We start from the raw sequence: 17362 nt of genomic DNA on the forward strand, positions 1-17362 counted from the left end.
TTTTTTTTTTTTTTTTGCTTTCAGCAAAATTAGTGGTGTACCTGACTGAACTGTCAGCTGAACTTTGAGTTTTGTTCACGGGCCTGGGAAATATTTTGGACTTGTTAGGGTATAAGGCGAATGGCATGAAAAAAAGGATCACAGGCAAGTAGAGACATATCTCTAACAAGCGCCACCTCCTCAGGCAGAAGGTCTGAGTGGGAGGAGGCTTCATCCCTGTCCTCCTTGTTCAAGGCTGGTTGCATGTCTGGCACCAGCACCCATTGTGGTGTTGTGGAGTCCTGTGGAAAAACAAGCATATCCTAGCCCTGGTGTCAAGCACAGGGGCAGGTGACTGTCATTGTGATGTTAGGGGATCTCTCCATTGTACCAATGGAAGAGTGGTATTTCTGGATAGGAAAGTCCAATGTTTATAGGCAGAGCTTAATCCCTGACCATAGAATGTGAAAAAGTTTAGGAGAAACAAGGCTTCTGCCAGGCCCAGGTGAGGGTCACATTTGTACTCAGGAGAGGCAAACTGAGTCAGCCACTCCTTTAGAGTCCAATTAGACCTTTCTACTATTGCCTGGCTTTGAGGGCTATAAGGAATCCTAAAATTATGATTAATACTCCATGAGGCAGAAAACTCATTGAGTTGTCGAGAGGCATATTTATCTTCAAAGCCCAAGGTACACCCATAACCAACATAGCAGATGTCACAGCCTTGATGGTACAGGAGGCTTTTTCTCCCATCAAGGCCACAGCATATACAGAGGAGCAGCAAGTATCTACAGTGACATGTACACATCCAAGATTACCAAAAGACAGATAGAGTCAAGTCCATCTGCCAAATAGCATTGGGGAGTAACCCTCTTGTCTTGACACCTCCCCTATGGAGGGGCCCCAGTGGTGAAAGCAGAGTGCAGGTGGCACAAGGTCTTACAAGATGTTTGCGTTGTTTCATGGATAATATGCCAAGAGCTTGTGTAAGGTTGTGAGGAAGGGTGAAATCGTTGATGCAGCGCTCTCGCCTGTTCCAAGAGCCTCTCCCTGGTCAACAGTCATTAAGTCAGTTGTCCCACTGCCCTTAGCCAAGATTGCTGGCAGCCTGGAGTGGGATCTGATGTGAGAAATGAACCGTGATGTGCCCTGTTCTCAAGGGACTTCATAAGGACATGTATGGGACCACTCTGATCTTTTATGTAGGAAAATGATAGTGTTTGAATAACCTGTATTACATATTGGCTGTCAAAAAATATGACAGGCTCAGCCTGACAGAGCTCAAAGATCCCCAGAAGCCCCAACAACTCCCCTAATTGAACTGATCCAGGGTTTGGAAGGATGTAACATCCTTCAAGCCTGGTCTCTGAAGTAAAATTAATATCTTAGTTTATTAGCATCAGAAAATGTCACGGTGGCCTTAAGGATTGAGCTAGAACTGTGTAGGTGCTAGGGCTTAATTTCAATAGGTAAATGGGGAAGGGCTGCCAGGTGGTTATCTGGGGTGCTTGTCATTTCTTGAAAACCAAGGGAATCTGCACATAAAGATTGAGAATATTTAAGAGAAAAGGGCAGTATTGTTTTATTAGTTTCCTTATTATAAGTTTTTTTTGCCAAGCTCCTTGCCTTAACAGCAATTTAAATGCAATTTCATATTTGAAGTTTACTTTATGTAGATCTGAGTGAGCTTGGTGCAGCCACATGAGGAGGCCATTGTGCCCCAGGGCCCCTAGGGACCCCCTCCACATAGTCCACATAATTATTGCCAGCAAAGGCCTCAAAGGGTTATGTCTATTAAGGCTTGTGTCAGACAAGTAGGTCATTGTCTTCTGCAGGAGTCTCAGTATCGTGGGTAAAGGTGATCTTAGTAGAGGGGCTATCAGGGGCTCCCCAGTAGGGAGAAGAGATTTTTCATTTATTGATTGGGGATTGAGAGAAATGACTTTAACCAATTATCAGTCCCACACAGTTGTTGAAGCTCCATGAGGAAGTAGGTCTCTTTCCAAGAATTTGAGAAGGCCAGAGGTTTAATCTGCTTAGAAATAGAGAATCCCAGAAAGGCATACAGGGGCAGGTGTGTGTGTGTGTGTGTGTGTGTGTGTGTGTGTGTGTGTGTGTGTGTGTGTGGCTGACTGAAGTTTTTTTTGAGGCAACCCACAGATTAAGCTTTTCTAAACATTTTAGGAGCTGGTTGGTAGCTCCTTATAAAAGAGATGAATCAGGATATGCACGCATAATGTGGTCTACATAGTGGATGATCAAAATATCTTTAGGGACTGTCTATAGTGCCTCAGCCACATAAAGCTGGCAGATGGTGGGACTATTCTTCATTCCCTGTGGGAGGACTGACCATTGGTGTCACTTAGCTCGTTTTTGCATATTAGGTTCACATATTATAAAGGCAAAGTGGCATCTGTCCTGTGGTGCCAGTGGGGTTTGGGAAAAACAGTTCTTAAAATCTATCACTAGTCTGCGATGAGGGAGGAGGGTACCAGGTTGAGTCAGTCCAGCCTGAGTAGCCCCCATTTCTTCTACGTGTCCATTGATAGCTTTCAGATCTTGTAAGGGTCTATATTTTCCTGACTTCTTTTTTATGACAAAGTCGGGGGTGTTATGTCTAGTGGTCAAAGGCTCTAAGTGACAGAGTCTAAGTTATTTCTCAACCAGTTCTTTGAGTGTGGACAATTTTGTTTCAACAATTGGCCACAGATCCACCCAGATATTGGCATCTGACAACCAGGCCAACAGTATGGAAGGAGGTTCTGGGTGGGCAGTGTTCCTTAGAATTGGGGGTGACCCCTTTTAGGTAGCCTGTTAGGCCAAGTTGTTCATGTTCCATGATGTCATCAAAGAAGGACCAATCATCTGTTGTAAGGACAACACCCATGTCCTTTAATATGTCCCTGCCCCAGAGTGTGCGAGGGACATCATCAACAACATAATCTCATCTATGTGTACAGTCATTCTGGGTGAATGTGGAAAAATGGGGAAAATGGGGGGAAACGAGGAAAATTTAATATACAGTAGGTTTAGAGTGGTCCCCTCTTATTGATGGGGCTGAGGGGCTCCCCTTTTGGAGTTTAAGTCATCCCCAAGTTTATCAGATTTCTGAGGCCTGCAGTCTCGTGCCCAGTGAAATCCTTTATTACAGTGAGGGAACTTTGTTCTTGGCCTAGCATTAAGGGCAGTCCCTGCAGAGATGTCCTGTCTTTCTGCAGCCCCTGCAGGAGTCAGGGTGGTCTAGGGCCTGCCCTAGGGTCAAGGTCTCTGGTGGCTATGGCTATCACCCATTTATGAAGGTCTTCATGGGCTGCTGCCATCACATTTCGGATTGGGGCTTTTAGACTCTTCCAGGCCAACTGTTTAACAAGTATGTCACAGTGGGTTCCAAATCGACCCTTCTCTCCACTGCCTCAGTAACCCTCGTGAGAAGTCTGTAAAAGACTTGTCTTATTGTTGTACAAGGTTATGGAAGTAGGCAGAGGGATCTTTGGGAGTGCAGGCCTTAAGTCCTTTGAAAGACAGATTGGCCACCTGGTTGAAGTAGGCATGTTGGCAGATAGTAGCTCTCTAACTGGAGGCTTTGTTAGAATTCTTCTGAACTATCATTGACATTTTTATGTACAGTTAATCAAAATGACACCATTATAAATTAGAATTCTTCTGATTATTATTGCAATTTTCATAAATAGCTGATAAAACTGAAACAATTAGAAATTTTGATAACATATGAACATAAATTGCAAAATTATATCATTACTCTGTTAGTGAACTAGATATGCTGGAGTAAATCATGGTTTATAAAAATAAAAGCACATTTGGGGATGGAAAGATGACTCAGCAGTTAAGAGGACTGCTCTTGCAGAGGACCCAAGTTTGATTTCTAGTGCCCACATGGGAACTTAAAGCTACTTGTAACTCTAGTTCTGGGTATCTAATAGCTTCATTCGGCCTCTATAGGCACCAGGAAAGCAAGTGGTTACAGACATGCAGGCAATTATCTCAACTGCCCCCATTCTCCACTTCTCCACTTCTCCACCTACACACACACACACACACACACACACACACACACACACACGAGTCCCAGGCCATGCTGGAAACGGAAACCTTGCCTAAAAACAAAGAAAGACAAAAACAACAGCAAAAATCCCCATCATGTTCTCCTTTATGTATATTCTCACCTTTACTCATCTCTGAGTAATTCCGGGGTCCCCAGACTCCATACATTTCTTATGACAAGGACCAGCACCAGACAGCCTATTTGCAAACATGGCCCTCTGTGACTGGCTTCTTCAATATCTTCAGCATGGACCTCAAAGTCACAGCCCTGAGCACCCTCTCTTCTTTCTCTATCTGCTTCTACTCCAGTCTGGCTGTCTTGCATTACCATGAGGTCCCAAGCCTGCTGAATCAGCACCATACCCGTTTGTGCCAGGCAAATGTCTTACCACCAAGCCATGGAACCGGTCCTTGGAGACATTTCCAGCTATCATTACCCCACATTACCCACTTCACACAAAGTAGATGCTGGGCCCTGCTGAAGAGGGAACCAGATCTTTGCAGAGTGATTTCAATATAGTTATCTCTATTTTATTGATACACCACTGCACACCAGGGAAGCAGTGCTTTTCTGGAAAAGATTGGAGTTCCTCACATTTCAGATGTGGAAGTAAACCCAGATGTGGGCAAGGGACTCTGGCAGTCAGAACAGCTGCAGTAGGGTTCGGAGGAGCAGTCCCGCTTCGCAGCAGGTTTCTTGGCGACGATCATCCCCTCCAGGTCTCTCATTTTGTTTTCCACCATCTGAAGCTTTTTCAAAATTTTCTCTTGCAGACCCAATGACAGGAAGATATTACTATTGTCTTGATTCTGGCGACCACTTCCATCTGGGTTGGCTAGCAAAGCCTGAAAAAAATCTGAGCCCTTCTTGTAAAGTTGGTAGAGTGTGATCACAAACACCACTATTTTCTAAAATGAAACAAGACGAGTGTTACTTGATCATGTGTGTGAAATGTCACAGCTACAGAGCCGAAACAGAACAAAGATCTAGTAACAACAATCCCTCATTCCTAAGCCAAGCTTTCCCTTCAACAGGACATCCTCACACCTACTTTTCACACTTACTTGTAATTGTTTTAAAAGATATTTTAAAGAGAGACCTTATTATCTTATGGGTATGAGTTTTGCTTCCATGTATGTAAATATACCACTTACATGACTGGCTGGTGCCCAAGGAGGCCAAAAGAGAGGTTTGGATCTCTTGGAACTGGAGTTACAGATGGTTGTGAGCTGCTGTGTGGGTGCTTGGAATCAGACCTGGCTTCTGTGGAAGAGTAGCCAATACTCTTATCTTTGCTGAGCCATCTCTCCAGCTTTCCTACTTTTAATCTTTTGATCACCATCAACTTACAAACTGGAGTGTTAGGCCAGGGACTTAATTTGTATTTAGTTAATAAAAAAGTTATGACAAGAGACTGGAGAAATGTCTTAGCACTTAAGAGTACCAGCTGCTCTTCCAGGGTTCTAAGTTCAGTTTCTAACAACTACATGGTAACTTCACAACCATCCACAATGAGTTTTGATGCCCTCTTCTGCATGTGAGAATACATGCAGACAGAACACTCAAATAATAAAATAAATAAATCATTTTTTTAAAAAAGAAACAAAACAAATAAAAAGCATAATATTAGAATGCCATTGCTCAAAGTCTGTTACCATGTGGTGGGTTCTGTTTTAGAGGTTACCTTGCCAGTTCATGAACTATTTTTTTTTCATGCATGAGAACCCAGGACTTGACACACCTGTGTAGATACTTTCCAGTGTGGACTCTGTCAATGTTCAAGACCACAGATTGAAACTGATAAAGCCAGGACTGGGGTCCAGGAATTCTCCCAAGCATAGAGGTCTAAAAAAGCAGATTTACTGATTGTATTGGATAGTTTTATGTCAACTTGGCACAAGTCATCTGAGAAGAGAGAATCTTGATTGAGAAAATGCCTCCATAAGATGGGGCTGCAGTTAAGCCTGTAGGTCATTTTCTTAGTTGATAATGGATGGGATAGGGCCCAGTCCTGTTGTGGGTGGAACCACTTCTGGGCTGGTAGTCCTGGGTTCTATAAGAAAGCAGGCTGAACAAGCTATGGGGAGCAAGCCAGTAAGCAGCATGCCTCCATGGTCTCTGTATCAGCTCCTGCTTCCTGACCTGCTCGAGTTCCAGTCTTGACTTCCTTCCATGATGAACAATGAATGATATGGAAGTATAAGGCAAATAAAACCTTTCCTCCCAGGTTGGTTGGATCATGGTGTTTCATCACAGCAATAGTAACCCTGACTAAGACACCGGTCATGAAGAAATTGCTTTAACATGTTACAACAGATTCCTGGAAGGAAAAGAATGAAACCATAACTGTTCTCCCCTTATAGCAATCAACACTGCTTATTGAATATACATAAGCTAAGATATACATTCTATTACTTTTAAGCCTCATAATAATCCTATAAAGCAGCGCTTTTAGCAAGCCCATTTTACAGATAAGAAAACTTGGGTTAAATGAGTGATCTGAATTCAGAGCAGATAGTCCACCAAAAATGTATGTATACCAAGCAGTCTGACTCCTGAGTCCACAGTGTTACTCTGCTGTATTACTCCTTTTTGTTTGCGTGTCTTCCCCACCCCATTTTTCTCTCTTTCTTTAGAGATATTTCCAAAGTGGACATGATAATCCCTGGTCTGTCTATTATATAGGGTTTTCTGAAGTTAAAGTTCAGATTCGACCATGTCCATTTATCCTAAATGGAAAAAGAAAACTATAGAGTGATACAGTAATGGTGCTTCTGTACACTCATAAAAACAAGCCTTTAAGAAAGTCCTCAGGATTGTCTGTAAGTACAAAATTCGGTAGGTGGAGTGAGTAAGAAAAAGTTCAAAGTCAGCCTTCACTGGCTGGCGAATCTGAGGTCAGCTAAGCTACAGAAGTCCTTCTTGATAAAACAGAAGTCCTCCTTAAGTTATGTCTTAAATTTCCACAGAACTTTCATGCACCTCACTCCCCACTTGGCCTCCATGCACCCCAAATTCCTCCTCCCTCAAGTGAAAAACAAACTCCATCTCATAGAGTTAAGATTTCCTGTAACTCTGAGGACCATATTATAAATGAGCTATTATTATCATTGGGGGTTAAGCAGAATTATTCAAATTCCAAATGTTCCTTAAAATCCCAGGATATTACATTTCTATTTCCCCTAATGGGCCCTTTTATGTTTCTGTGGCCTTATCATGTTAAAACATAATAAGGAAAATAACTGGAATGGCTTAACTCACACAATTCCTTATCAGTTAAACCACAGAAACATTAATATCATTGGCTGGCATAAACACACACACACACACACACACACACACACACACACACACAAGAACCTGGTTGTTCTGCACTGCTCATCCTATCAACAGTGTAGAACACGGTAGGCTCTCAGAGACAAGTGACCAATTAAGTTGTGGCTCAGATAACTTTCTCAAGTGATGAACTTGTCCCCCAATTTTTTAAAGACGGTTTCACTATGTAGCCCTGACCATCCTGGGACTCAATTCTATAGATCAGGCTGGCCTCAAACTCAGGCCTCTACCTCCCAAGTGCTACAGTTAAAGGCATGTGCCGCCACCACCCAGCCAAATCTATTTTATATTAGAGACCAGTCAAACCATTATGAGAAAATGTATTTCTGCTCACAACCTAATTGGTGGAAGTTTTCAAGGATAGTGTAGTATTAATCAACCCAAGAGACAGAGACAGTGACTCACTGCCAATCACTTACATGGACTTTTAAAACTGGGTGGCAGCAATATGAAAGATAGGTAACCAAACTTACATTTAAATCAGGAATGGTGGTGTTTGTTGATGTTTCAACCCTTGGTGGTGAGTTCGGGGTGGGGGCTTAATGAAGCAGGAGGATCATAAATTTGAAGTCAGCCTCATTCTACAAGGCCAGCCTAAGATACTACCCTTAGAACAACAAATACCAACAAACATCCTGCAAAATACTTAAATTTCTCTATAAGTATACAACCTGAATTGACCGAATGCTTCGTTTCCATAAGGCAAACAATCCAATTGCCAGCAAAGTAAAAAAGGAAATCCCAAGGATGATGTGCACAGCTGGAGCGAGATTTTCGAGTATCCCCAAGTTTGTTGGCTGAGGCACACTAGTAGTCTCTCCCATAAAAGTTGCTTGTAACCAATTCCATATTGAGCTGCGAGCAAGAGTATTTAAGAGGTTGTCCCAAGAAGAAGATGTAGTTGGAGATGTTGGCATTTTAAAACAGCAGCTCCAGGAACTACATGTGCAGAGACTTCAGGAATCTAGACATAAATTAGGGAAAGCGGTCAGGGAGTTCAGGCGTTCTGGAGCCATTATGAGCTGTGCTTTGTGATGTCACTAATCCTAAGGCTCAGCCTCTCCACTCACCAGGGCCTCTCCTCACTCAAGAGCAAGCAGGCACAGGCCTGTGTTTTCAGCTCATTCATACTACTTCCTCTGATCTCTGGTCGGTCTTGGTTCTGGCATGGCAGTCTCCCACTATAGCACTCCGTACGATGATGGAAATGCTTAGTGTCTGCCTTGTTTGATATAGCAGCCAATATCATTAGAAATGAGGACAGTTGGGCCAGGAATGTAGCTCAGTTGGTAACATTCTTGCCTACTACAGACGAACCCCAACGTTTGACCCCGATCACCACAAAACAGGCCATGGTAGCTGTGCTAGTTAGGTTTCTATTGCTGTAATATAACCAAAAGCAACTTGTCATGGAAAGGGTTATATTACCTAGTGGATTGTAGTCCATGATCAAGGGACGCCACAGCCGGAACTTGGAAGAAACTGAAGCAGAGGCCATGAAGGAAGGCTGCTTACTAGCTTTGTCCTCATTGCTTTCTCAGCCTGCTTTTTCTTTTCCTTTCCTTTTATATTTTTTATGTGTATGGGTATTTTGCCTGCATGTATGTGCACCATGTACCTGTATAGGCCAGTAGAGGGTATTGGATGCCCTGGGATTGCAGTTACAGACATATAAGCCACTACATAGGCACTGGGAAACCAGCATACGTTCTTCGAACAAGTAGCTAGTGTTATCAATGGCTGAGCTGTTTATCTCTCCACCCCTCAGCATGCTTTCTTATACAATCCAGGACCATTTGTTGAGGGGTGGCATTTCTTGATGTGAGCTTCCCCCTCCCACATCACTCATCAATCAAAAAATGTCCTAGACTTACCTACAGGTCAACCTGATAAAAGTATTTTCTTAGTTGACATTTCTTCTACCTAGATTGTTACAAATTGGAAAACAAAACAAACAAACAAACCAAAAAACTACCAACATACCATCTCAGTGCTAATGAAGGTATAAGTAAGAGGATCTAAAGTTCAAAGTCATCCTAGTCTATAATAATTACAAGGCCAGACAGGCTACATGAGACCCAGTCTCAAAACAACAGAAGGTGGATAGTGTTGCAGAAGAACTTGGTTTTACCTTTTAGTTTTATTTAAGTTTAAGTACCTACATAAGTACATCTTCAAGAGTGTCTATGTAGAACCTTTTAAGTACTTCTGCACGGAGGAGCAGTTACTTTCTTCCACACGAGAAAGCCCAAGTTCATTAAGGTTGAGAAGAACTTGGAGATAAGATTTAGAAAGGGCTTTTGTTGGGGGGGGGGGGCAGAGTCCCTTGTAGTCACAGAAAAAAGCAGTACTCATTTGTTTGTTTGCTTGGTTTTTGTTTAAATGAGTTTTTTGTTTGTTTTATTTTTCCATAATAGCAGGAATAACTCAATATCAATGATCCCTTCATGTGAGGAAAAAAATCAAAACAAGCCCAACTTAAAAATTTTTTTCTTCTTCTTTTTATTAGATACTCTGTATTTACATTTGAGATGTTATCCCTTTACCCTGCCCAGATCCCATCCCCCCACCTTCACAAAGGTGCACTCCCTTCTGATCCCCCTCTCTACCCCATTGCCTTGGCATTCCTCTACATTGGGAAAACGTGTTGCCCTCTCTGGAACAAAAGTCTCTTCTCACATTGAAGCCAGACACTGCTATCTTCAGCTACATATGCAACTGGATCAATAGGTCTCTCAAAGACACACAGAGGTTGGTGTTTTACTCTATAGGAGTTTTGGAAGGTTTGGTTGGTTGATAATGTTGTTATCTTCCCATGAGGTTGCAGCCCCTTTCAGCTCCTTAGGTCCTTTCTTTAGCAGCCTCATTGGGATCCCCAAGCCCAACGTTTAGTACAGAAACAACCACAACCAGGACATAAAGCATTCAACCGATGCTGTTTTGATTCCCAGAGGTTATTGGTCATTCATTATATAGAGGATATCCTCTTCCCCAGCTCACCTAATTAATGCTTAGATAAATGCTTAATTTATCTAGACTAATTAAATAGACTAAAAGAAAATTTCAGAATTTTGAATGCTTTTTTTTTTTTTTTAAAGACAAGGTTTACTTTGTGTGGCCCTGCCTGTGCAGGAACTAGACCAGGCTAGCCATGAACCCACAGGGATCCTCCTGCCTCTGCTTCCCAAGTGCTGGGACTAAAGGCATATGCCACCATGCCCAGTCTTTGCATATGCTTTTTTTTTTTTTTGTGGATTCATCTGTTTAATATAGAGTAATAACATTTTGTCAATACTAGGCACCATAAAATATAAAAACAATTACTGTCATAAACCTGGATATACCTTCAAGGATTAAAAGTGGCTTTGTTTTAGTTGCCCTGTGTGCACAGAGTGCAGATAAAGGTCTTCATATTAGCACTATGTACATGAGAAGATGTCCACAGTACAAGAGGCAGCGGAAATTTGAATTCTGAAACCTTCATTGCATTTCACTGTACCATCCAGGCTTATCTCCGCTCACTAACCACGTTCCCTGTTAAGCGCATCATAACAGCAGCACAGCGGAGTGAGTGACGAGTAAGAGAATTTGATACACTAGAAAGAGTGCTCAGTGATATCTACATTCTATGTATAGGATTAAACATTTGATCATACAGTACCTCCTACAGGATTACTGGCTAATCGGGGGTAGGGTTTATACTGTTAGAGGTGTTAGTAACATGATAACTACTTCCCTTATATGTAAACGTTAGAGCTATAATTTTGATAGTAAACCGATTATACAAGTTAACTGAGCAGCTTCTCAATGTGGCTTATGACACCATGGGAAATATGAGCAAAGGTGCCCTGCACACAAGATGGCTTCTCAACCTGCTTTCACATCAAATTTAATCAGCACAGACCAACACGGTCAATCAGGTAATTCTTAATGTGAACAAATGGGGGAAAGAAAAAAAAATACGTATGTACACGAATAAACAGGGACTAGATGCTTCTGTAGCTAGGAATGTTGGGTGTCGGTTCTGGATGAAACTCTGTTGCAGCTTCTTACTGCCATAACTGTGTGCTCAGAGTCTGTCCGGATGAGCTTCCAGACCACCCTGCTGTTGTGATGGGGGGCTGGACAAAACCTGCACTAGTGTTTGCACTACTGAGGTTCACGGCAGCCATCTGCTGATTCATCTGTGAGAGATTCCACTGAGGCTGCTGAGCTTGTGGCAAGCTGAACTTACTCTGCTGTGCACCCATTTTGTCCCACCGTTCCTCCCTGAGGGCCAACAACGTTCTGAGGAAGTGGCATCACTCCAGTCTGTGCATTTCCCATGAACCCCTTGTTGCATATGCTTTTATCTGTTTGTCATTATTGGCTCTGCTTTTTAAGTTGCTTTCTGGAAACTCCTGGTTAAATTCTATGAACATATAATACCTGAAAGAGAACAGGTTATTAGCTTATTAAGTAATATGGCTGCTATCTCTTACTGATAAAGAGCCTACAAAGGTTGTTTTTCCACTAAATAAAATACAGATAAATTGTTTGCTCCACACTGCTAATAGCGGGCAGGTCATGTGAACATGTTACTTGGGAATCTATATTTAAAAAAAATCCTCTTTTTAAAATGTTATAAAACCACTCCACGGGTAGTACCTAAACTTACATCTTAAAAGTTTATTATAGAGATTGACTTTAATATTTTTATAGATGCCTCTTAAAAAGGACAAAGAACACATTTACAAACAAATCTCTATGTACCACAACAAAAGATTTGACCCACTCTAAGTTGTACAGCACAAAAGTTTAAACTCCTTGTAATCAGTCAGCTTTTCTTAGATATTTCTCAGCCATTTGATATTTTAACTGACGGCTTATTATTTACATTTGGATGATAATTTATTGGATAGACTAAGAAGAAGCAGAGTCTTATAGCCATAATGGGATAGTTTGAATCCCCAGTTTTTACATTCTCATCCAAAATGAGTATTTTCAAGGAAGACTGAGACTCAACATTAACTGACCATCATACATAAATGAGACACACCAAGAATGGAAAGTGACCTAACTTGAGAGGAAAATAATGTTGCAGAGGTTGTAAATGTCAGAAGAATATAGTGGAATGAAATATTTGGAATGAGGTACTTGAAAATGGGGACAAGTTAACAGGAAGTTGACATGAGTAGTTTGGAGATATGTGAAGGAGACAAAAGTGCAAAATAAGCTGTTAGGGTGCAAGAATAACGGAAGGAAGACCCCAGACTCAAATAGTATGCAAAGGTGTTTATTCTGCATGAATTACCAGCATGCAGGGGTCAACCATTCATCAAAATGGTGGCCCCAGTCAAAGGCATGCAAGCCTTTTATAGGAAGCTAGGGAAATTTTAGCAAAGGTTCGGTGATCTAAAACTTCATTACTGAGTGCTTGGGGAAGTTACATGGGTTCGGATTGACTGCTATGTCCATTTCACTACTTTTGGCGAGGCCTTGAGGAAATTTCAGGAACCAACTCAGCTCTGAGCTCATCCCCCTTTGGTCAGAGCCATCTACAATCCACAGTCCACTGTCGGTAGCTCCCCTGAGGAGCCCAACCGAAGCTTTTCCATTCCCCAGGTTTTTATTTCTTAGGGGACAAGGCTTAACACACTCCTTAGTTTTCTTGCTTTAAAAACGACAGACAGACAGACAGATAGATAGATACATAGATAGATACATAGATCTAGTCTTATTAAAACATGGCAGTAATACTGTATGCTGGCACCTCTATCTCTAGAAAACACTAGCAGGAAAAATCTTCAAAGGAGGAAAGCCAGGAACAGTTGTAGATATTATTGATAAAAGGCAGTACTTATAAAACCTCTTAATCCTAATGAACCTGTTAATTCCATTGGGCAAGAACACAGCTGCTACCACAATTAGAGCCAAATTTGAAGCAAGCTTTATATTTTGGGGGTGGACCCATGAGCTGGCTAGCAACTGCCTCCTAAGTCAGATTAAAGAGACCATTTAGGAATCCATTTCTTGGGCCCCCTTTAAGAAGAAAAATCACAAGTAGTTGCAAAGCATAGTTCTAACACCTCTGGATATTTTAACTTTGTGTAAGGAGTTAAATAAATTTAAAGTATACAAAGCTCAAAGTAAACTCAGCTCATGAATGTGTGGCATTCCTTTTATTTTGTTCATCCTAATTCATGGCTTAAGGTCAGTATTTCCATCTTAGTCAACATTCTAGAATGGCATACATAGTTTGAACATATTGACCCTCCTTGTCCTGGGAATACTTTTATTCCTGCCCATTGTGATAAAACTTGCCTTTAACAACATCAAAATGTAGGAGGCCAAAATACATGGCTTGAAACTAAAAATGGATCCCCAGACAGATTTATTAATCTAATAGGCTGGTGGCCAAAAACAGGTAATTTTCTGTACAGTACCTTACTAACCTAAGACAGAATTACATTGTTTTTTAAAATTTATATTCCAAAACAGGTAAGGAAGTCTTCTTGTCAGAATCACCTAAGACAGGTGCAGTTGTATTTATGAAATAAAAAACAGGGAGATGTTGAGAGCTTTTGGTGCCACTTCTAGGAATTTGGCATTTGTCACTGGGTTTGGACAAAGAGGTAGGCTAAGATAAGAATATTAGAAACAGTGACCATGGGGCTTTATTTACTACTTTGCTAAATTACTACCTTGTGTGATGGCTTTGCTCACTACTTTACTTAATTACTATCTTGTGTGATGGCTTTGCTCACTACTTTACTTAATTACTACCTTGTGTGATGGCTTTGCTCACTACTTTACTTAATCACTATCTTGTGTGATTTCCTCGTTCACTACTTCACTTGATTACTTTGTCTTTGATCTAAGAACTGACTGTGTTTTTTGGATGTACCTAGAATGATATAAAAGCAGACTGGAAAAGAATAAAGCTGCTTCAGGTTTAGCACAGTATGTAGTCGTGTTATAATTTTGTCTAATTGTTTTTCTTCTTCAATTCTCACTCCCTCCCTTGAGACCCAGTTGACTGACTGAGCTGGCTTGGTCAGGTGGGGTTTAGGTTTCCTGAGCTTGGGGTTGGAGGAGAACCATGAGTTAAAAGAAAGAAGAGGAAGAAGGAGAAGCTGCCAAGAGTTAGATGAGCCATATAAATGTGGCCCTGGGGGCTGGCTGATTGAAGTTATGAGCAGCCCAGATGAAACAATAAGTAGTAAGCAATAATTCAGGGCTATCTATAGGAAAGTAGATTCTAATAGCTAGAGGGTAGATCTGTGCCAGCTCTGGTGCTGATTATGGCTTATTGTAAATATAAAGGTTGTGTGAAGTAGAAACTCCTAGTTCTTTGGAAAGTTACTTATGTTAAATAATGTTTTGCCAGGGCACACAGTTGAAATGTATTACATCCATTTTCCTCATAACAAAAACAATAGCAGAATTTATAGAGATGGATAAATTGAGAATGGTTTTTGCCTGTCTTCAGTTCTCTATTAGCCATTTTTACAATTCTCTTATGCTTTCCTGTAGTAATTAGTCTAGCTATAGAGGCAAAGCAACCTTGGCCTCTATAACAGCAACTATTTTTTAAAAAAATAAAATTAGAAGGGGTAGGGGAGGAGATGTTGGAGGCACAGAGGTCCTTGTACAAAGCATTAAGAAAAACCAGGAATGTTGAATACACTGGGGCCTCTTCTGAATGGAGGAGATAAACTACCTGTTTTCCTTCCCAGAAGGCTGGGAGTGGATTTTGTTCATGACCTGGTGACCTTTTGCTGTCCGTAAAGGCAGGCCTCACCTAAACTTCCCAGAATGGTTATTTCAGATTCTCCTAGACCACTACCCAGCCTTAAGCCGATGTCACAAGTACATTATTTATGGCCTGCTGACCTCTGTGCTGTTTGTCAGAGACCAGGCCTTTGAGCTATAGAACCCCTCATGGTCACATGTACTTTGTAAAGGAGTTTCTATGTGGTCACACCTTAAGCTTTATTGTACACCTGTGTTTGTTGCCTGGAAACCTTTTCCCAAATTGTACAGTGTTTTAAATATGTTGACAACCCCCTGACAGACTTCCTGAAGTCTGATCCAGGTTGACAAAGTCAATCTACACCGGGTTTCTATTCTTACTTCTTTGTCAGGTTTGCTTCCCTGTCTGATACCTGCAGGGACCCCTCAGGCTTTTTGATACTTGTAGAAAATAGTTATTTCTAAGTAATTTTATAGACTTTGTTTTTTGCTTTGCCTTTAAAAAGTTTTATTAGCACATATTAATTTATTCATGATAATGACCTTCACTTTCTGTCCCTTGTTCTTAAGCCTCTTTGCATGTTTGTGCCTCATTTGCTTATGTGTTCACAGAAAGGGACTCCACCTCCTTCATGAGAATTGTATTAACAAATAACACAGTTTTCTGCAGCATTTTGTGAGAGTAGCATGCTGCACAGTAACCTACATAATATTGTTAGATCAGTTATTCCCTGCCTAGTACCTATCTAAACAGCAAGGTTCCCAGATGGGCTTTATGAATTAAGGTACTTCACATACACATAAAATAAAGTGTGAGGCCAGATTGGAAAGGCAGTAAGAGTGCTTGCTTGGGCAGCACTGAAGTGATCAGTGTGCGACATACCCCATCCAAGGATGACATGCAGAATTCAAGAGTTTGCAACAGGAGGAAGAAGAAAGTAATAAAGAAAGGTCAGCTGGGGGCTGGAGAGATGGCTCAGAGCATAAGAGCACTGGCTGGCTGCTCTTCTAGAGCACCTGCTTTCTGTTCCCAGTGTGTACGTGCAGGCTTGCAACCATTTGTAACTTCTGTTCTAGAGGACCTGACTCCCTCTTCTAGCCCCCATGGGCACTGCACATACATGGTGCACAGACAAATAGGCACACAAAACACTCTATATATAAAATGTTTACTACTTCTACTCAAGTAAGGTTACCGTATTACAAAAGAAGGGTCAGTTATGATCAATGTTATTGGTATTGTCTGACATACAAGAGCCACAGACATGGCAGGTTCCGGTTTCTCCATTCTCGTTGTCAGTGATAAAGAGCAGGAACAGAGAGAGGGGAATAAAGGAAGTCCTTGTCTCTGCAGCAGAATGGGGAAGGGGGTGGTAAGTATCTTGAGTTGCCAAGGGCACATGAGGAGTCTATGATGGTGCTGCAGATGGAGTGTCTGTTTTAGAGCAAAATGAAGGGTTTGTAACAGACCCACAGGCCTCAGCACAACTGCATGACGGAAAAATCATTCCAGACATATAATGCAGCACGCAGACAGCACCACCTGCCAAACAAAACCAAAGACCTAGTCCATCAACATCCACAGTTCTGGGAAAGACTCTAAATGTACTATCCTGGCCTTTTCTTTTCTTTTCTTTTCTTTTTTTTTCTTTTCTGTAGTTCCACTTCCAGCTGTGCTTGTTAACTGAAGCATATCAACCCAGACTGTGTTTTTGTGCTTAAAAGCTCACCCTGAGAAAGACTTGGGACTACACTAGGATCCTGAATACCAGTATAGTTACCACTGGCCAATAAAGACTTACTATTGGCTTAAGCCTATGTCCAAGCAGTTTTCTCTGGTGGATTCCTCACAACAGGATTTAAAAGAGACTAATGAGTTAACTCACAGTCAACAAGTGACTGACCACATCCAGGATCTACTCTAGCAAGAAATAACCCACATAAGACCTGAGATATGACTCTAACAGGTCAACCATGGGCCTGACACCATAAAAGAATGGTAGCCCAGGGCCTGGAGAGATGACTCAGCAGGTCAAGGCACTTGCTGTAAAGATTTGGCAACCTGAACAGGATCTTAAAGACTATTTTGGGTACTTTTGGAGAAGTTCTTATGGTACAGGTCAAGAAAGACCTTCGAACAAATCCATCAAAGGGCTTTGTTACATTTGCAGGCGATAAAGCTATGCAGACAGATAACGGAATCAGTGGACATACATGCCACCTGGACCGAAACACAACAGCAACAGTCAG

At 41.5% G+C, this 17362-nt stretch overlaps 1 protein-coding gene across 1 annotated transcript; it reads right to left on the bottom strand.

The window, feature by feature from the left end:
• Positions 1-4632: 4632 nt before the first annotated feature.
• On the bottom strand, positions 4633-8295 carry TMCO2 (transmembrane and coiled-coil domains 2; the record flags this gene model as incomplete). The annotated part of the gene is made up of 2 exons (XM_080920874.1): positions 4633-4950; positions 8050-8295. The coding sequence occupies 2 exons, from the start codon at positions 8293-8295 to the stop codon at positions 4633-4635; spliced, it is 564 nt and encodes a 187-aa protein (XP_080777000.1).
• Between the last annotated feature and the right edge of the window lie 9067 nt (positions 8296-17362).

This window comes from Micromys minutus (assembly GCF_963924665.1).
Source record: "Micromys minutus genome assembly, chromosome: 9".
NCBI lineage: Eukaryota > Metazoa > Chordata > Mammalia > Rodentia > Muridae > Micromys > Micromys minutus.